The sequence below is a fragment of the Malus domestica genome, chromosome 03 (genome assembly GCF_042453785.1).
Source record: "Malus domestica chromosome 03, GDT2T_hap1".
NCBI classification, from domain to species: domain Eukaryota; kingdom Viridiplantae; phylum Streptophyta; class Magnoliopsida; order Rosales; family Rosaceae; genus Malus; species Malus domestica.
The window spans coordinates 11,060,870-11,082,935 of NC_091663.1; the positions used below are offsets into that span (position 1 = coordinate 11,060,870).

Below are 22,066 nucleotides of genomic sequence, written 5' to 3' on the forward strand. Positions count from 1 at the left end.
TCTCTCTAGCTTCATTTTGACTTCTTTTTTTTCATGAAAATTGTTGAGTTTTGAACCTGTTATAGACCTTTGAAGTTTTCCGGTCTTCTCCGTGAATTTCTGGCCTTCTTCTTTGTTGGCCCAGCCGATGCATCCCACGAATCCAAATGGGTCGACCCGACCCAATACCCAAAAAAAACCTGGATCTGAACCGGCCGACCCAAACCCATTTAGGAATCTGGCAGTAATATTCTGTTAACTTCTAGTTAACTTTAACAGAATATTTCATTTGAGGATAGAATATTCCGTTAAAGTTAATTGTAGATTGTTAGTTGACTTTTTCAAAATTTTCTCAGAAACCCTCCTAGGCTAATGTTGATGCCCCAAGCCATTTTTAGCGTCCATTTAGTGAAATTTTAATGTTTTAACGTAGTTGACCGCCTCGGCGGCTCGGTTGACTTTTTGGTTGACCATTGACTTTTTACGGAAATTGGCCTAGGACCCTTCTTAGGGTATTTCGAAGCGCTGAATCCGAATCCGCCTTCCATTTTTCCAAATTGAAACGTTTAAATTGAGTTTTACTAATGGGTCTCTATTATGCTTAGGTACGATTAGCATCGGCGATTAGTATTTACTAGTTCAAACGACTACGACTTCGCAAGTATATGTGAGTGAGTCTTTTATTTTATATAGTATATATATTTATTTAGTTTCCATACATATTAATAATGCATTTTCTATGTGAGGCCATAATTAAATTAACGTTTATAAGAAATGTTGTAATGTTGGGAAATCATGAAATAATCTTACGGGATGCACAGGTAAGCATACTATAAAGGGATAGACTTACGACTATGAATAGTATTATGTTGACTAGAATTATTGAATTTCTATGGCATGACCATATTTACGTTATTTGCTCATCATGTGCTACACTGGTGTTTGTACTCGCCCAAGCCAAGGCCAGTCTTCACATGTATGTTCACATCGCACCGTACACTCACTTTGGATCCATTATAGGTGTCAGTCATGTCCTAGATTGCTATAGACAATTAGGACTCATATGTGATGCACATAGCACCAATCTTCACGTGAATGTGTACTAGAGCATAAATCATTATTATACCCAGTCTTGTTCATGTCAGAATATCTCTACATGAACTCATGTGTCAGTATATGTCGATGAGCACTCGATATGATATGTTCGTTATGTGAGATATTGTGATTACCGAATGCTACATGTTATATATGTGGAAATGTTGGGAAATGTTGCATTTTCAAGATATTACCGTTTATGGTAAGTGTTTTCTTACTATATGTAGTATATTATGTTTGAAAACTATACTTGTTTTACAACGAAGGGTTATTACGTTTTCGAAAAGGTTTTTAAAAAATTTTATTTTCAAACCTACTCACCCTTGTTTTTCACCCCTCTAAGTTTTAGTGGCAAAGCTTCTGTGTCGACAAGGATTATTGGTAAATGTTGGTATAGGAGAGTACCTTTGATGGTATAATTCTTATTCTACTTTTACTGTACTTTACTTATGCTTTGACATCACTTGTGAATTGGGTTCAATCCCGCCAACATGAGTACTTTTACATTTAGGCACTTTTAGGTTTAAATTTATTCATATTTTTCATATTACTACATTATATGGCTTCGTTACCTTTCTGGTGTCGGCCATCACAGTTCAATTTGGAGTCTAAGTGAACATTCCAGGTCGGGACGTGTCATTAAGGCCAACATAATCCATTTGTAATCTGCAAAGTAAGAGCACAAATTAACAAGTGTTTCTCGATTGTACTCATTTGATCAAGTTATGGTCCACTCGATATTGCATGCGTCAATTATATAGAAAATGCCCACATACATTGTGTGAATTTTTTTGAAAGTTATGGGAGCAAATGAGGAGAGTAATGTGGGAGAGAAGAGAGAAAAAAAATGTGGGATTTAAAAAGAGATTTGAGGTGGGATGCTTTGGTTGATATGTAAGTGAGGGAAGAAAAAAAAAACTTATATATGCGAAACTACTTTAGTGTCCCCGATTTTAGTCTCTGATTCTCTTATTGAATTATAAATAAAGGACTGAATTGTATTTTTACTCTCTTTGGTTGACAATGAGAATTTTGTTAATAAGTAGTATAAATATGAAGTCACTCGGTAGAAATATCGGGTTGGAATGCTGATTTGTTATTTTGGAGCTGCTTAAGACTTTGAAGATCTGAGAACGTTTTGAGATGCATTACTGAAGTAGGGTTTGTTGAATTTTAAAATTTTTAATTTTAATTGTGTCTACTCAATGGTAATTGTATAGTAGGATAGACCAATTCATATTAATATTTCAAATTGATTGCAAAGATACAAAACATGGGTTTGAATAAAATTGTTCTTTCGTAAACAACATCATTGTGTTTCCCAATTTTAGGTTATAATATCAATAAACATTCACCAATTTATACACATGTGGACAAATTATACCACATGATTATTGAGGGTTTAATTTTATATTATACAACAAGTTGGAGAATAGAGTCCCACTTCATAAATATAACAAAATAATATACATAGTAGATTATTTTTTTCAACATGTTCTGGGCCCAATTTACTATGTTTGAATTTGCTTCCTTAAGTTGGCTTTCGAAAAGTTGGGCTAACTCCAACTAAGGGTGTTGAATAAATGATTGAGTCTTCAACAAATTGCATTGGCTCTAGTGAATGAATGATGATCAGGCTCTCGAAAAGATGTGTTAGCTTCGACATAATGAATTGACCAGTTCCTGATGTAGGAATTGGTTTCCTGTGTGACCCGTGTGGGGCCACTCATGAAGAGACATGTTGGAGAATAGAGTTGCACATAAAAAATATAACAAAGTACTATACATTTTATAAGTGGGAATTACATACCTTACATCACGAAATCTTTTGTGATAAAATCCACACCTAGCTATAAGTGATTAAATTGAAACAATATCGATGATATGGTGGTGGACCATGCTTCGCCTAAAAAGTTAATCTTCATGTTCCCAATTTTTCAACATTACTTTACCCTTTTTGCAAATTATTCTCATGTCATCTCAAATTATAGTCCCCTTTGTTGTAAAATCGACAGTTTATGCAGTGTAATAAAAGAAACAAGACACAAAATTTACGAGATTCCTCTACAGTTAGTGTGACTAGAGTACGTCATCGGGGCAGCAGTGGTGCTTTCATTATAATCTGAAATAATAAGAGTACAAAGATAACTCTCTCTATTATCTCCTATCGCCTTCCTCTCTTTTCTCTCTTCCTCTTCCGTGAACTTCTCATTCCTTTGGATTTGTGTGGGGTTTGTATTTATATAGAAAATATGTGTCGTATGAAGGAAGCTTCAGCATACAGTGGAATGATCCATTATTTAATTCTTTGAGTGGACATCCACTGTTCTACAACACTCCTCCTTGGATGATCACAGGTCTTCAATTGACTCTTTAAAATCTTGATCTGTTTTGAATGCTCTCCCTGATGAGTATCTCCATCTGATTTCAAATCATTTGGGTTGATCGTTGATCATTCTGCTTCAGTCTCTTAGTAAGAAGAGTTGCCGAAAGTGGTGATTTACTTGTTGTTAACTTTCCACAGGCTATTTCTTGAACTGGGCTGGGGGCTTTCTGCTAGACTTGTATCAAAAGTCTGATTTACTCCTTTTATCTAGAGCGGAATTTGATTCAAGAGTGGTGGACACTTGATCTTGAATCGGACTTGTGATTTCTTCAAGGACCTTCGAGGCTTGATCTTGAATGAAATTGGACCATGAAGAGCTTCACGTGGCAAGTGATCTTTGGTTTTGTCGGGGATGAATCAACACGTGTTTGTTGCGCTGGTCTCCACATGCTTCAATGTATCAATTTCACTTGCCTTACTTGCTCCTTTTACTTAAGTAGTATTTTCTCTGGTTTTCCCTCATACATGTGTGGCATATTCTCCTACAGTATTTGTCATCTGATGCAGGAGTGGAATGCAACCCTTGCATTTGGATGGTTCATCATTTCTTGGTGACTGGAGACCCAGCTCCAACAACTGTTGAAGATGACTACTCGACAACAATACTAGGTAAGCAATCAGGAAAGGTTCCAGGCAGTCGGTTCCTTACCAAGAGTTTGAGTGGAGGTTCCGACATATTGCTTTCTTTATCCTTGTCTTTGCAGGTAAGAACAAGGACAAAGGAAATGACAGGGAGATTGCATGATATGAGATACTCTTGCTCTGGTCCCTGAAGATATGAGATACTTTTGCTCTGGTGTGACTTGTTTTGAAGAGGTATTCTCGGAGAGGAAGAAAACTGAGTATTTCGAGATGCTTTGTTGAAGATGTATTCTCGGAGATAAGGAAGAGTTAGGCATTCTTACAGGTCTGCCTTGTTATGGAAAACAGAGGTCGACATATATAGAGATTTCCCAATAGTAAACGGTGGTGCTGTGTCTTTACTCTTGTCAGCAATTGTGATGTAATTAGAACAGTAAGATTTACGCGTTTTCAACTTCGTCAAAGATCTTTGACAAAGTTACACGCAATATCCGAAAAAGCTGAGATTGCGTTTGAAAAATGCCAACGAACTTTCTTTAGGAAAATTTGGCTTTTGAAATTCGGATAGCGGTGCCTCTTCGATCTTTGAGCAAGTGGCTATGTTGCCTCTTCTTTTATAGAGACATCAATTGTGTTCAAGAGTATGCTCAAAAAGTTGATGCATGTAGAAATTTCTCCTACTTGCACTTCTGAGATTTTATTTGACCTCATTTTTTCTTCATCATTTCTGAGAATAGCTTGCCCATCTAACATTTGCTTAGATTTGAGTCTTATGAGTGATACGGACGAGCAGCTTTAGGATAATATATTGCGCCCGTCCTTCTTATCTTCTAATGGTCATCTTACAGTTGGGGACTATGTGATGAAGAATAACATAACCACTATTGTGGTAGCTAGGAATCTTTTCACTCCAAAGGATAACATAATCCTTTCAAAACGGTCTGACGAGTTGGTCGTTCAAGACTCCTTGGCTCTCAGTGTTCAGTGTGCTGGCTCTATTTCCAATATGGTGCAACGCCTACTTGCTCAAACTCACTAAGTTGAATCATTGATGGCTGAGGTGGAAATCTTAAACAAGAGATCAGACGGCTCAAGCACGAGAATAAAGTGTTACACGTGCTTGCAAATAATTACTCTACGAGCATGAAAAGAAAGCTCGACCAGCTGCAGGAATCCGAAAGTCGGACTTAAAATGATCACCAAAGGTTCGTTGCTAAAGCAACTGAAGCCTTCCCGTTCTGGTGTTTTGCTAAGTACTGGGGTGCCACATGATCAATCTCCAATGCCTCTCCCTTCTAGGGTACTACCGAGTACTGAGGCTTCACATGAGTAACCTTTGTGATGGCTCCATCATGTTTGTTTGTTTTAACTCATGTGTATGCACATATCTGTAATTTCTCAGAGATGTTAATAGATAAGCTTTATTTCATTTAGTGTATTGTGCTAAATACAATAAAGCATATACTTCACTAAGATGTGGTACTTCTGGACCAAATATTAATTTATCTTTACTCTCACGAAGATAAATGATCATTCATCATTTGAGTATTTAACTCATAATCTTCAATCCATATGATTCTTTAATATCATAAACATTATGGATGAGATTCGTGTTGGCATATTGTTCGATCTGCAGCTCGAGATAATATTTCTCTCAACACTTTATAATCTTTCTTGACTCTTCAGGAGTCTTGATTTAATATCATCAACTCTTCAGGAATTCTAATTTAATGTCATTGACTCTTGCAAGAGATTTTAGTATGTTGCAACAATATCATAATGATAGTACTCACTAAGGCAATTTATACCATCCATTGGTCTTGAGCACATATTTTATGCTTTACCCTTCCGGGTTTACTTCAAGCCATTTGAATCCTTCAGGGATTTTCTACACTTAATGACACATTTTCCTTTGGAATTTATACAAAGCAATTTGCTCCCATGTATACTTGAGGGATTTACTTGTGGAAATATGATGTGGGCGACTCACAACCCTTCTTATATAATTCTCCATTCATATTAACTTGTTTACAACCTTGTGTCATATCATGTGAGTGTATTTCACTGTATTACAAATGCCCAATATAACCTCCTTGGTTCAACATCCTTTGGCTATTTGTATTATATTCAAATATATAGGTCTATTTTTCCACGTTCTTACAAAATTGTAATGGAATTGCCTTTCTCCATTTTTGGCCAATAATTTTCCTTTTGTCGACGAACAAAAGAACGTAACTCAATATTAACACAGCTCATTGATGAATTTAGTACTACTTGTAAAAACCAAAATTACCATTGGTTATCATCAATCTGTAATCCCATATTCTCATGTGCATGTGCATGCATAAAAGCTTTTCATTTCTTTGGATATCCATTGTCTCTTCAAGGGCATGACACTATCTCTTCCAAGATAGTCATAATTTAGAGAATGTGGATCATAACCTCCTCTTGAGCGTTATAGAGCTTGGATTTTAATCTCCATTTTTGGGATTTGAGTCATTGGAACTTATACGTCTATCATGCTTCATGCATGAGACATCAAAATGCCCATTTATGCAGATTGTCCTTTTTGGTACGTATATCCGTGCGGCGACTGTCATGCTTCTGGCATGCAACAGTTATGATTCGAGAATGCAATAGTTCAGTAGTGCCATATTCTTCTTTTTTTTCGAGTGAATGAACCTTTTGAGTCTAAGGGTCTGCCACGCTTCAGGCGTGTAACAAATAAATCATTTACTACATCATAATTTTGTCCAACATGGACATCAATTCTTGTAGGCACATTTGCAGCAAGTATATGTGATTTTATCACTTTCATTGCATCATTAAATTATTCTTACTTCATTTTCTCATTGATTGCTTCGTGAATCAAAATAAGACAAATTCTCTTCGTTCTTATGGAACGGTCTTTTCTTATCATTCTTCTAGAATTATATTTTCTTATCGTTCTTCTGGAACAATGTTATTTTCTCCCCCTAATGGCAGGAAAACTGTCTTATCAAAATCATAGTCCGCAAATCATGCGGTAAATATATCCCCAGTCAAGGGTTCCAAATGTTGAATGATAGATGGTGGATCAAATTCAACATAAATTCCCAGTTTGTATTGATGCCTTATTTTAGTACGTTGTGGCAGTCTTACAGGCACATAGATAACACAACCAAAAATTCGTAAATGTTAATGTTTGGCTGATGCCCAAACACGAGTTGTACTAAGAAATATTGATGGTTGGCAACTGGTCTCAACCAAACTTAATAATGAATTATGTAAAATGGCATGTCCACATGTAGAAAACTTGCAAATTCGTTTTCATAAGTAGAGCACGGGTAATCAATTTCATCTGCTTAATAAATGTTTCTGCTAAACTATTTTGAGTATGGACATAAGGAACTTCTGGTCTTTATTTAATAGTTTGTAGACTGAGACTCTTATGACTTTTATTACAAGTAAGTTGAGGCACTGCAGCATTTCAAACTTACGATACTCATCAATGAATTTCATGTCCTAATCTTCAGGATCAAGGGACTTCATACTTGATCTTTTTGCGTGATGGAACTTCGGGTCCAATCATTTTATATGATAAGGATCAAGAAACTGCAGGTTCTGATCTGATCAATGAACTTCAGGTCCTATATATACTCATTGTAACACAAGATAAGTACAATAAATAAATTAAAGCAATAGGCGGTAATTCCGGCCATAATGAATAAATTGCATTTAAGTAAATAAAGCTTGTGACAAGGACTTTAATTCAACACTATTCACATAAATCAAAACTTAAAGCAATAGGCAGTAAAACCATCAATGGTAAATAAATTGCTTTAAAGTAAATAAAGCTTGTGACAAGGGCTTTGATTCAACACCATTCACATAAATATCAAAGCTTTAAAGCAAAGGGTAATAATTCTACCCACTGTAAATAAATTGCTTTAAATAAATAGAACTTGTGAAATCATTTTAAGCCAACACCATTCACATAAATCAAAACTTAAAGCAGTAGGCGGGAAAGCCGTCTATGGTAAATAAATTGCTTTAAAGTAAATAGAACTTGTGAAAGTGTTTTAAGCCAATACCATTCACATAAAAAGTATCATAACTTTTTATTTTTTGCCACTTCCTTTTTGTCCATTTTTATTTGTTAATTAATTTTTTTTTCTGTTGGCACCAAGCTTCAAAACCTTTTCTCACATGTTGAACAATTCCTTTGCTTTTTACCTTTTTTTTTTTTTTCGTTTTCCTTTTCAGAATGGTGTAGATGCACCATCTCCTTTATTTTATTTTATTTTATTATTATTGTCGTTATGGTGCCATGCATATTTCATAAACTTTTAGTGCATGTCAACATCATACTTTTGTCTCAACCTTATTCAAAACACCCATATTTTATTATTGATTGAAGGCCTCTGGTTTTGGCTCTACCTCATAACTTGGTCGTTCTGCTATAACAGCTCTATGATATCGTCTTCATGTATCTGCAACTTCATCCTCCTTGCTGTGAATCTTTTTGTGCCCCTTCCCCTTGGCAGAAAAAGCTTTCCACCCATAAAGCTGGCTGCTGCACTGCTACGAACAACAACATGGGAAGTTGGAGATCATTTACAATGAGAGCCACGTTGTCAACTTTAACATGGTTGGTGGGAACCATCGGCTGTCAAATTGCAGGTCAATGATGACACTGTATACGTCATCGTGAGCAGTGGCAGAACTGTGGTGGTTTGGGCTTCCAAGACTATTGACACTAGCAGCAATGCTGCTTAGGTTCCTTGCAATGGCTGTGTTGGCTGCTCCTCCAATTTGATAGCCTTGTCGCCTGTACACCTGGACTTCACCGTAGGTTCTGTGAAGCACCCAAGCCCGACTCGGAAATCATGGAGAGAGAGAGATGGGTGAGACTTGAAAGAACAAGTGTTTTTCACTGACACGAGAGCTTTTCATGCTAATAACATGTTGTAAAATCGACAGTTTATGCAGTGGAATAAAAGAAACAAGACACAAAATTTACGAGGTTCCTCAACGGTCAGTATGACTGGAGTACGTCCTTGGGGCAGCAGTGGTGCTTTCATTATAATCTGAAATAATAAGAGTACAAAGATAACTCTCTCTATTATCTCCTCTCGCCTTCCTCTTTTTTCTCTCTTCCTCTTCCGTGAACTTCTCACTCATTTGGATTTGTGTGGGGTTTATATTTATATAGAAAATATGTGTCGTATGAAGGAAGCTTCAGCATACAGTGGAAGGATCCATTATTTAATTCTTTGAGTGGACATCCACTGTTCTACAACACCCTTAGGATTGTTTTATCAGCTACGAGCCTATGACGACTGAGAATGCCTTTTCTTTCCTTGCCTGTATCTTGACTTAAATTGGTCAAATTCAACAAAATAAAAATAAATAAAAACTCACACACTACTTCTAAATTAAAAATGAAGAAAACTGAATTGCAAAATGCAACGACAAGTCTTTAGCGAATCTTTGATTGCCAAAAACACATAGAAACAAGTCAAAAGTGTGACTATATTATATCATAATCTGTTCCTATTTGGCTATTACTGTTATAGTATGCCATTTGTGGCATTTTGCAACACCCATCTTTCATTACTGCTTTCTCTCATCAGTAATAATCAACTAATTAATTTACTAATCTCATCTGAACTAAATCAATTCTTCCTCTCCTTTTCCTAAACCACCTAACAGAATTAAATGTACAATTTCTGATATCAGAAAACCATGATTTACCTTTGCCTTCTAATCTTGCTATGCCTAAGTTCAAGCTATGGTCAACAGTACTATGACCAGTCTAAATGTGCTGCTGATGCTAGCTATTTAGGCTCAAGATACACTTGCAATATGTTCCAAAATTCTGGCCAAACATTCTTGGTCTACAGAGCCAACCTGAATTTTTGAACTGTTGCGAATGTCTCAGACTTGTTCCGAATGGACACTGATCAACTGCTTGGACTCAACAAACTAACATCTACGTATGAGGAACTCAAACCAGGTAGGGAAGTTGTTATTCCCATAACTTGTTCTTGCTCAGATCAATATTTTCAGGCAAATTTCAGCTACACAGTTTTGCAAAACACGTCATACTCCGAGGTAGCTTGTGGGGTTTTTGAAGGCTTGCTTAAGTCCTTTACACTTAAGGAGGAGAATATGTCCCAAGAAAACAAGCTTATGGTTGGCACCGAGCTTCATGTGCCTCTAAGATGTGCTTCTCCAGAGAAGTTAGCTAACATTAGTGGTGTGAAGTACCTTGTAACTTACCCTTTCATAGAAGGCGATGGGCCAGTTACCTTGAGCCAGAAGTTTAGTATCTCTATTGAAGATTTATTGTCAGTGAATCGCTTAGCGCCGAGCGAAACTGTGTTTCCAAATACAATTGTTTTAGTTCCTTTTAGAGCAGAACCGCACTTGAACTTGAACTTTCAATATTCTCCACCTCTAGCTCCTGCTTTTCTTCCCACAATTTCTGTGGAAAATTCGAATAGTATCAAACTAAACATGGTAAATACCAATATTAAACTAAACATGGTAAATACCAAAAATATATATGACAATATTTGGGAATTTCTTATATATTCATTAATCTCCAAAGTGGAGTATATATAGGAGTTACAATTGGTATTACATATGTACTTCACCAATGTGGGACAATAAACTACTATTTACACTTTAACTAATATATAACTCGCAACACTCCCCCCTCAAGTTGGTGTAAAGATGTCACGCATGCCCAACTTATCAAGCAAGTTGGAAAACACACTATTAGACATAGCTTTAGTAAGAGCATTAACAAGTTGATCTTCAGATCCCACAAACGGAAACATAATAATTCCAGCATCTAATTTTTCCTTAATGAAATGTCAATCAATCTCCACATGTTTTGTTCGATCATGTTACACTGGATTATAAGCAATCTCAATAGCAGCCTTGTTATCACAATGAAGTTCCATAGTATCTTTGGGTTTAAACCCAAGATCTCTCAACAATTTTTTCAACCATAACAACTCACATACACCGTGAGACCTACCACGAAACTCAGCTTCTGCACTTGACCTAGCCACCACTTTTTGTTTCTTGCTTCTCCAAGTAACTAAATTACCACCCACAAACGTAAAGTATCCATATGTAGATCGCCGATCAGTGATCAAGCGTGCCCAATCTGCATTTATATACCCTTCAACATTCAAATGACCATTCTTGGAGAAAACCAGGCCTCTGCCATGAGCCATCTTCAAGTACCTCAATATACGGGTTACTGCATCCATATGAGATTCACTAGGTGAGTGCATAAACTGACTTACCACACTAACCGCATAAGCAATGTCAAGGCGAGTGTGAGACAAATAAATTAATCTCCCCACAAGCTTCTGATACCGTTCCTTATGAGTAGGACCTTGATTTGGAAATAAGCCTAGACGATGACTCTACTCAATCAGAGTATCAATAGGTTTGCAATCTAACATACTTGTTTCAGCTAACAAATCAAGAACATACTTCCGTTAAGACAAAAAAAATACCATGCTTGGATCTTACAACCCCGATCTAAGAAAATACTTCAATTCACCCAATTCTTTCATCTCAAACTTAGTAGCTAAGTACTTTTGAAGGCGTTGTATCTCCTTCTAATCATCACCAGTCACTATCATGTCATCAACATAAATAATCAATGCAGTTAGCTTACCATTTTGTCGCTTTAGAAACAAAGTATGATCTGAATGACTCTGGATATACCCAAACTTCTTCATTGAACTTGTAAACCTCTCAAACCATGCTTTAGGAGATTGTTTCAAACCATACAAGGCCTTTCGTAACCTGCATACAACACCTTTTTCAGGAGGTGTTCCAATACCAGGTGGGAGATCCATAGACACTTCCTCTTTAAGATCACCATGAAGGAAAACATTTTTAACATCAAACTGCAATAGAGGCCAATCCTGGTTTGCTGCTAAGGACGGAAGAACACGCACATTATTAAGTTTGGCAACATGAGCAAATGTCTCCTGATAGTCTACCCCATAGGTTTGAGTATAACCATTAGCAACTAATCTGGCTTTATACCGGTTAATGGAACCATCTGCTTTGTGCTTAATAGTAAATACCCATCTACATCCAACGGTTTTCTTCCCGTTTGGTAAAGGAACCAAATCCCAAGTAGAATTCTTTTCCAAAGCTTCCATCTCAACTTTCATGGCATTAACCCACTTAGGGTCAGACAAAGCATCTTGCAATTTTGTTGGAATTGATACACTAGATAGCTGACATATGTAAGATGCATATGGTTTGGACAAACGATAAGTAGACACATAATTGTTGATAGGATATTTGGCTTTGGCATGCATATCAGGCTCATATTGTACTTTAGGTTTTCCATGATTAGCTCGTGGAGGAAAGTGATAAGTAGAAGAATCGTCAGAATTTACCTCATGTATGCCACCATCTTGTACCAAACGGTTAGAAGAATCATCACTGAACGAACCATCATCAGGCAACTCATTAGACATATCAGCAGCAGGCAACCGATCAATAGAAGGTAATTCGTCAGACATACTAACAGACAATTCGCTGGGCACATCTGATCTGTCGTTAGTAGAAATAGTTTCGGAAATGACAGGTGACCAATCATTATCTGTAGCCGACTGATTAGTATCATGCAACATAATAGGTTATATTCCCAATTCTGCTTATAACACATCATCCATATCATCTCTTTAAATCTGCACTTCACTCCCCCTCTCCCCCTGAAGTGGAGAGTCGGAAGAGGGGTTCACAAAATACGAAACTTCCTCATAGAATGTGACATCCATGGTAATATAAGTTTTTTGAGTCGGAGGATGATAACACTTATAGCCTTTTTTATTGTTAGCATACCCAATAAAAACACACCGGAGAGCACATGCATCAAGTTTACTTCGCTGATAAGAGTAGACATGCACATACATCAAATCAAATGGCAAAATAGCTTTAGAATCACTTACGGGAAAGGAAGCACGATGACTCTTAGCCATGACACATGTTTCACACTTGAACTCTGAATCACTACAAGTGCGAAACAAAGAAGGAAATAGATGCTTCATATAACTGAATGATGAATATCCCAATCATCGATGCCACAACCAAATTTGATGTCTGTCATTCATTTTAGCACTTAAAACTTAATGATTATTTGAACCGGAAACAACAGTATCCTCCATAGTCAAGATATACAAACCCCTATTCTTTTACCATGACCAATTATCTTCTGAGTTTGAATGTCTTGAAAATAACAATACGTAGGGTAGAAGTGAGCAGAACAATATAAGGTATCAAGAAGTTTTCCTACCGACAAAATATTGCACTTAACATCAGGAACAAGTAAAGCACGGACCAGTGATAAGGTTGGAGTCAGAGAGATAGTGCCTTCACCCTTCACAGGGGAAAGTGTTCCATTTGCACTAGTAATATACAGATCACGAACATAGTCACATAACTCATCAAACACTCTAGGGTCACTAGTCACATGATCAGTGGCCTCAGTATCAATTATCCATTTATTTGTTCCACTAAGATGCATAACAACACTATGATTATATTGAGTCATTGAACAAAATCACGAACAATAAAGACATAAAAAAGACACAGCGGAACGAAAACAATTTACCAGAACATTGTAGCAATCACTGTTTACGGCATTGTAGCAAAGCGATGTACTGTAGCGCGACACTATTCACTTCTTCTTTTTTTCCTCACAAAGAAAATCACAAAAAATGCAGGCACAAAATTAAAGCACACATGTCACTAAGAACGAACTGCTCTGATGCCATATCAAACTAAACATGGTAAATACCAATATTAAACTAAACATGGTAAATACAAAAAATATATGTGACAATATTTGGGAATTTCTTATATATTCATTAATCTCCAAAATGGAGTATATATATGAGTTATAATTGGTATTACATATGTACTTCACCAATGTAAGATAATAGACTACTATTTACACTTTAACTAATATATAACTCGCAACAAATAGAAACGTGAAACTGATCAAGAAATTGTATATAGCCGGCTCTATCGTTGGGTTTTCTTTGCTACTGGCAGCTTTAACTGCATTTGTAATTTTGTATAGAAGGGCTTTGAGGAAATGGAAGAGAGAGAAGATCATGGGCTTTACTGCTTTAAGCTCTCCAATTTCATGTTCAACTGTCAGAAGCCCGAATAAATCTGGTCAGACGGGCAGAAGCTCTCCAATTTCATCATGTTTATCACCGGGTATTCTTGCAGGATTGAAGTACTCGTTGTTCAATTATAGCATAGAAGAGCTGCGGAGAGCAAAAAGGGATTTCAATGAAGAAAACAAGATTGGCTCTCCAGTGTATAGGGGAATGATAAATAATGTTGAAGTGATGATCAAGCAGATGAGATTCGAGGGCACGAGCCATGTTATCGACGTGCATTCGATGATCAACCACATCAACATCGTGAACTTAGAGGCAGTTTCTTAAGGCGAAAATCACATGTCATGGTCTTATCTAGTTTTCAAATTTCCGAGCAATGGCTGCTTGAGGGGCTGCTTGTCTAGTCCATCTAGTCCTCTCAAGTGGTATCAACGAACGCAAATAACTTTCGATATTGCAACAGGACTTCACCTCATACACCGTTGTACTTTCCCTTCTTGTGCTCACCTAGACATAAACACTAGAAACATTTTTGTGACAGCAAATTGGAGGGCAACGCTTTTGAACATTGGAAGCATCTCTGATTTGGGATCTTCAGAAGGAAATGACAAAGGATGGGTTACACCAGAGTACCTTCTGCACGGATCAGCTTCTGAGAAGGTGGATATTTTTGCATTTGGAGTTGTTTTGCTTGAGCTCATCTCGGCAAGAGAGGACATTGATGGAAAGTTGTTTAAAGAGTCTATCAAGTTTTTGGGAGGGGGTGCTAGCGAAGGTGGTTTCCTCGATCAACTTAGGAGCTTCATAGATCCACAGTTGGAGGATTATCCTCTTGCAGAGGCCTTATGCTTAGCTGTTTTAGAGAAAGCTTGCGTGGAGCACGATCCTCTCCATCGGCCATCCATCGATGACATCATGAAAGTCGGTATGATTGGAACTTCATCGAGTTTATGGAAGTTAATTTTCTGCATCATTTTCTGTTCATGTTTTAGTTTATTCCATCAGTTCTAGAAAGGAGACAAATTAATTAACAAGTATAGAAGGCTATGTAATTGGAGGACATGACCGGTTCGATTCCATTTGGTCTCAGCTCACATCACATATTTACTTATTGTCTGAAGAAACTTATTATTTAATATATTTTAGATGCATTATCAGTTTCTGGTGACGCTAATAATTTGTTGCTTTCACTTGTTTGATACTCTACTTAATTCTAAATGTTTCCTGGACCAACTGGACTACTAGAAGCTTTTCAGCTTCACATGTTCTTTCTGTTTAGGGGATATTGTTTTAAAAATGAATAGTTTATATATATGTGAGACAGTATATGAATGAGGAACTAAAGTCTTATGTAAGACTATATAAAATTTTGATACTTATTTTCACATTACTCAACATCAGTTGCGGATGTGTTAATAAGCTAAAGTTGACACTTGTTTTCACATTACTCAATTTGTTTTCATGAAGGCTATTGTAGGTTTGATTACAAATTAAAGATGTTGATACTAAGTATGTATATGTAATTTCTTTCGTTCCATGAAAGAAATAAAATATAGTACTTTACGTAATTATGCTCTAAAATTAATATGAAATCTTTATGTAAAAAACATTAATCTAACATGGTCCGAGCCCCCAACTAGACAAATGCGGGGAAACCCTTTATTTAGAGAGGAAATGGGAAAGGCTTTTTATATTAGCACCCCACAAAATGTTGAATGTATCCCATATTAAAATTTAATATTAATGACTTATTTACTCTACTATGTAATGATAATTTTGATCTTATTAGGTTTAAAAAATAATAAAAAATTTATAAATACACTACAAATCTCTTTTAACGTATTATTTATTTATTTCAACTATCAAAGTTCATCTCATTCTCCATTGTTGAATAAAATCCTAAACAATGAAATTATAAACATGTTGATTAAGAAAAATTATTTTTGACAAATGAAACACGAAATCGGTGTTTCGAAAGCTTTGAAATCATTATTATTGTTATTGAAAAATGTTCAAATGAGTGTCATAAGATTTGAGAAATGTGGGATGTATAAAAAATGTGGGGTGTGTATAGAAAATGTAAGATGTATATTAAGAATGTGGGGGTGTGAGAGTATTATAGGAAAGAAAGTGGGTGTATTAAGATAATTTTTAATTGAAAAAGTAAATGTGGGATGTATTAAGTACGTAGGGTTTATTTAACAATTTATGAAATGCTAATATAATAAACCAATGGGAAAATGGTGTACAAAATAAACACATATAATAAGATAGGAATCCTAGCGATCACAATTCCTTTATGGACCCTTCCTTTATTTAGACCAGACCCTGCAGACCTTTTCCGGGCTTCAAGACCTGCACTAAGTGATAGATGGTGATACTTTAGAGCCATAATATTCTAGCTAGGTTCAGTCCTCTTCCTCTTCTTTGGGTCTATAAACTTGCACTACCCGCCCGTTTCTCGGTTGTACTGGTCTTGCATTAGTTTTTGAGTCCTGCAAGATTTTCAACACAAGTCGTCTTATCAAAACAATATTAATTTTTTCGATGTTTATGCATAAATGTTTTACAAGAAATAATTTATTTCGAAATAGTTTCGTGATTGAACTTACATCATGAACAGCTACGCGGAGGAATTCCACTTGTTCTTCTGAGACAGTCCTCACCTGACGAGTTAGAAATTAAGTGAGATATAAACAGAAGGGGCTTTTAGATTTTAGGGTTTCAATAAAATTGTTTTTAAATTCTAACTTGAAAGATTTTCAAAATTTAATATAAGTCCCTATTTTAAAATTTACCATATAAGTAATTATAGCACATCTATTATTTATGTTACCATTTGAAATTCTTTACCCTTCCATAATAAATGTATTTTTTTGTGCTCCAATCATATTAATAGATACAAATTTAATAAAAATTCAAACTCTTATTATTAAAAAAATTCAACAACAAAACAAAAACAATTTATACATAACTTTCGATACCTTATTTTATTCATAGGTATCAGTATATAAGTTTCAGTACGAATGTATCAGTAAATAATTTTAGGCATCTTATTTTACTCATAGGTATAGAAATATTGGTATGTAAGTTTCGGTACAAATGTATTAGTACATAACTTTTGGTATGAATGTGACGGTACAAATGTATCGATGCGTAACTATAGTATCTAAAAATACATATGTACATAATATGCATATACATAAATATGGAGAAATTTAAGCACAATGAAAAATATATGATAAATAACATTTTTATTATTTATGGGAAATCAATGTATAACCTACAAAAAAAAAAAAAAACTCAATAATTATCACAACCTATTTAATATTAAAAAATTACAATTAAATGCCAAGGATTAGAATTAGTTTTTAATCTTAGACAGGGTTTTATTCAAAAAGTAATCTTAGACAAGGATTAAAATAGAATTTTCTGTAAAAAGAACAGAAAACTATGTAGACACCAGAACATATTATCAAATTTTAGGGTTTATGAAATAAGAGAAAAATAACCTCTTGAACAATGGTCCAGGTAACATTTTGTGTGCATGGAGGAATTGTAAGTGAGCCAATATATCTGTAATACTTTGTGCTCCTTGTTTTTATTTTCTTTGGATCAACCGTACCAACCGCCTCTTCCTCTTCACTGGTACCAGAAACTTCTGCCAAAGAATCCATCATCTAAGCACAAAAGACATAGTCAGCATAATTTCGACTATATTTTTACCGACCATATCCCTCACATAGGTGGATCCGCTTGAGACCTTACTTATATGCAACTGAGTTTTATTTATGTGAGAGATGCGGTCGGAAAAGTAGTCAGTAAATGTAGTGTTGCTCCAAGTTACGGTTTTAAGTATTTTACTGATGACAAAAATGGATCAGGAGCTCCAATCTTATAAAGGATTCCCGTTACAGCGATCTTTCCAGTTGAGCTCTCATGAACCAAATGCGCCTCTAAATCAAACCTCTTGCCATTGATGGTGTGTTCAGAAGACGAGTGCCAGTGGCATTGTTTCAGTTTATACAAAGTTCCGTTTAATTGTATAAATCCTGCGTCAGCTTCCCACTTCAACTGCATTGACAAATAACCAAACAAGCTATTAATATTTCGTAAAAATACTTTTTCCTCCTAGGGTTAATGGAAAATTAAACCTCAACAACCCCAACTTTACATGCACCCTTCTTGGTATTTTAAAGTGTAAGTAACACTAATTGTGTTGGGAGAATTTTTCAAATTTGATCTCTAGTTTTTTCCTTCTTTATCTTACCATCATATCATGGCCCCTATTCTTAAGAGTGGCATTGCAAGGCCTGTAGCTACCCTGAAGTATCCCAAAATTTGACACTACTTCAACCCTGTCATCTAACAGATCGATCGGTGACTGCATCGATCCCTTGCTGCACATGCTCCATTCTTGGCGTATCTCGCCCCATCGAGCCGGCCCCTTCTCACTGTCTTCCTCGTAATTAAACTCCCTCTCATCTTCTGCGCCATCAAGAATATTAGCAAAAATGATAAGTAAGCACTACTAACAAAATCCCATAACGGCACTACCCATGGCCGGAAACTAGACTAAAATTGCGGGAGGGACGTATGATATTATCTAAAAGGCCTTTTAACCAAAATGGTATCTGAGATTGTCATAACTCTTTATTTTGATCTCTGAGATTTAAAATCAATAGAAGTGGTCCTGAGATTGTTCATCGTCAATCATTTTGATCATTCTGTAAAAAATTCCGTTAAATAAAAAAAAGCCACTAGTTCAAGTGGAGGGATTGATTTGACTAAAAATATTCTCAATTTAACGGAGATTTTTCACGGAATGATCAAAATGATTGACAATGAACAATATGAGGGACTACTTTTATCAATTTTAAATCTTAAGAACCAAAATAAGGAGTTATGTTAATCTCATGAACTATTTTGACTAAAAAGTCCATCTAAAAAGAATAAGAGTGCATAACATTGATGAGCATGGACTACCATATACAGCAAATTTACAAGGAAACCAAAAATTCAATTGGAACCATTGTCATCCTTAACCATGCCTAGCATGCATGTTGATATACATAAACTACTTTATAAAAATGGCTGAAAGCAAATATTTTGATTTAGAATATGCATTACTTTAACCACCCAATTTAAAGAGAGTTTAATGAAACTCTAATGAGAGCAATATTCTCTATTTTGATTCTAATAGTGAAAATATTGAGCATAGTAAAGTTATTACAAATAATTTATACCAACTTCATCAGATGATGCTTGGCATGAATTCAGCAATACCAGGACAATGAGGAAACTGCAAAATAAGATTAGGGTGGGAAACTTCTCCATTTTTTAGCTTCGAGCTGCACTGGGAGTCTGGGAGCATGGTGAATAGGTCCAGTTGCTTCCATATTTATAGGCAGCAGCCTGTAGTATGAATACAGAAAAACAAGTCTTCCGCTATCAAGATTTTCAAATAAAATTCCTTCTGGGGAAAAAGTTTCTCAGGTAGTTATATATGTTGCAGTTTGAAAGGAAGCATCCAGAACGCAATGGGGTTTGCCAGTCAATAGAGAATCCCTGATTCACTACATTAAAATATAATTTAGAAGAAGACCGTAAATAATGGTGCTGTTTTTAATGCTTCATTTCCAAAATTTTCTACAAAGTAGGCTATTTGATTTACGTCGTTGGTGACGATTCATGAAGTTGAACACTTAACGTTTCCTGGATGTTGGGTTAATAATGATGAGTTCGTTTAATATTTGTGTGGTAGTTGGTGGTTTTGAAGGCTATTTTGGAGGTTCTATCAAATTTTGTTTTATTTTTGTTTTTGGGTCTCCCGAAAGGGCCTAAATCACTTTTGCAAAACTTGCGGTTGGGGAAAGGTTGATTTTACATGTGGTCTAATATTTTAGTAGAGTTTTGAGTTTCCATTTATACGTTCTGTGTTCGAAACTTCTCTTTTATATTATGTAATAGTTTTGAACTCTTCTCCCTTCTCATAATAATAATAATAAAATTTTCCTTTAAAAAAATGAGTTGATTTTCACACACCATTTTTCACTTCTCCTTTTTTTATTTGTGGTCATTAAATTAAATAAATCAAGCAAAAACAATGGACAAGATTAGACACGGGTGCATGAGAGACTAAAAAAGTTAGTGTTTAGCATTTTCCTTGAGAAAAAAAATATGTATCAAGAAGAATTAAACGATAATTTAAATAAAAATCATAGTCGCAACCCGCATAAAGTTTTTTCTTTCTCTCTCATCATTTTTAATTTTCATATTAGCGAATAACAAGTCTTGATTGCAAGTCTTTTGTGGTAGTACCCAATCCAACAAGATCCTCTCCAGATCCTTTTAGTGAGGATTATGAGGATTCGTGAATCGCGTCCGTTCATCGTACATCGTACGGTCAATTTTTATCAGGTACTGTTTGTGTTTAATTTTGAATAAAAATATTTAAAATAATTTCTAACCGTACAATGTACGATGAACGGACACGATTCACGGATCCCTGAGATCCTCACAAAGAGGATCCGGATTCGTACCCATTCGCTTGTTTCGCCTGGCATTCCTCATTCCAATTCTTCCTTCAAACACTTTCTCTAAATTTAATTGAACCCCCGATTTGAAGAATTTTGTTGTGATTTTCTCATTTTCTTTTAGCCTTCTTTTTCAGATGACAACTTTTAATCGCTAATATGTGACTATTATACGTCATTATACGTATATAGATCAATGGAAACTGATTCTTCTCCAAATCCATTGTTAGTCTCTTCTTGGCCATAAGTGAACGGTTCTATGGCAGCGAAACTTCAATTTGTGGTAGTAATTATAATTTAGAGTTATGGTTCATTTTAGGGTTTTGGTGATTTTGGCCTATGAGGGCTCAAATACAGGTAATGCTAGATTTTGGTGTTATGAGTTTTTTTAGCTGATTGTGCAGATTTCATCCATTAAATTTAGTTCTTATGAGTTGTTTATGTAAGATTTGTGTATTTCACTCGTTTTTACGTATTGTTGATTTTTTTAATGAATGTCGTTGTTGCTTCAAAGAAGAAAAAAAGAACTTCTCAACCACATATTTCTCTTTCTAATGCTCAAAGAGGTCGGAATTTTTGTTCCCCGACTCCTATTAATAAAAAACTACATTTTCTGTTGATTTATCCTACGAAAAAATATGTCTAACGAACGTAAAATCATTATTGTAGATCTATACGTAATTTGTGTGGTTGTTTGTGAAGTATATTTTGTGTATATATGATCTTGTGCCTATAAACTGTGTTCGTGTTAAACTAACAATTTTGATTAAGACTTTTAAATTAATAGCCATGTGGACTGGTTTCTAAATTACCTAGTTGAATCATAGCGTCAGTTTTGAACTATATACGCAGGCCGCCCAAAGGGAGCTTTTTTGCTCACCACTATTTAGTGTGGTGTATACTTACCATCATATTTATCACCATTAGATGAGTTTCAATTTCAAGATTCGTGTAGTGGACATGAACAAATCTCAAAATTAAAATTCATCTAACGGTGATAAATAAGGTGGTGAACATACACCACATTAAATGGTGGTGAGCAAAAATGTACTCCCGCCCCAAAAGGTCAAAGAGAACTTCAACTCCAACTCGCCAATGTTTTCTGTTGCATTGAAAAAAAAATCCTTAATGGAATGGTTGAGATAATAGTACTACTGTCCAAGACATTTGAAAGGGAAAGAAAATGTCAAATTTGGGGATAAAAAAATTAAACTCATGATGTATATTAAGTATGTTAATAAAAGTCTTGTTCCGCCACTACATGTGTAGTGTATGTTGAAACTAAATTCCAGAAAGGAATATCAAAGATGATTAAGAGGAACTTAATG

The 22,066-nt window shown here is 35.5% G+C and overlaps 2 protein-coding genes across 2 annotated transcripts; one reads left to right on the top strand and one right to left on the bottom strand.

Moving 5' to 3' along the window:
• Window positions 1-14,541: 14,541 nt before the first annotated feature.
• Window positions 14,542-15,401, top strand: LOC139194649 (chitin elicitor receptor kinase 1-like). The gene is made up of 2 exons (XM_070819544.1): window positions 14,542-15,127; window positions 15,349-15,401. Exons 1-2 carry the CDS (start codon window positions 14,542-14,544, stop codon window positions 15,399-15,401), a joined length of 639 nt encoding a protein of 212 aa, XP_070675645.1.
• Window positions 15,402-16,350: 949 nt separating this feature from the next.
• On the bottom strand, window positions 16,351-19,607 carry LOC103423157 (alpha carbonic anhydrase 7-like). Its single transcript, XM_008361230.4, has 6 exons — window positions 19,449-19,607; window positions 18,473-18,690; window positions 18,067-18,276; window positions 17,715-17,882; window positions 16,815-16,868; window positions 16,351-16,697 (listed from the first exon to the last, which is right to left on the bottom strand). The coding sequence occupies exons 1-6, from the start codon at window positions 19,537-19,539 to the stop codon at window positions 16,611-16,613; spliced, it is 828 nt and encodes a 275-aa protein (XP_008359452.3). The 5' UTR covers window positions 19,540-19,607; the 3' UTR covers window positions 16,351-16,610.
• Window positions 19,608-22,066: the final 2,459 nt, after the last annotated feature.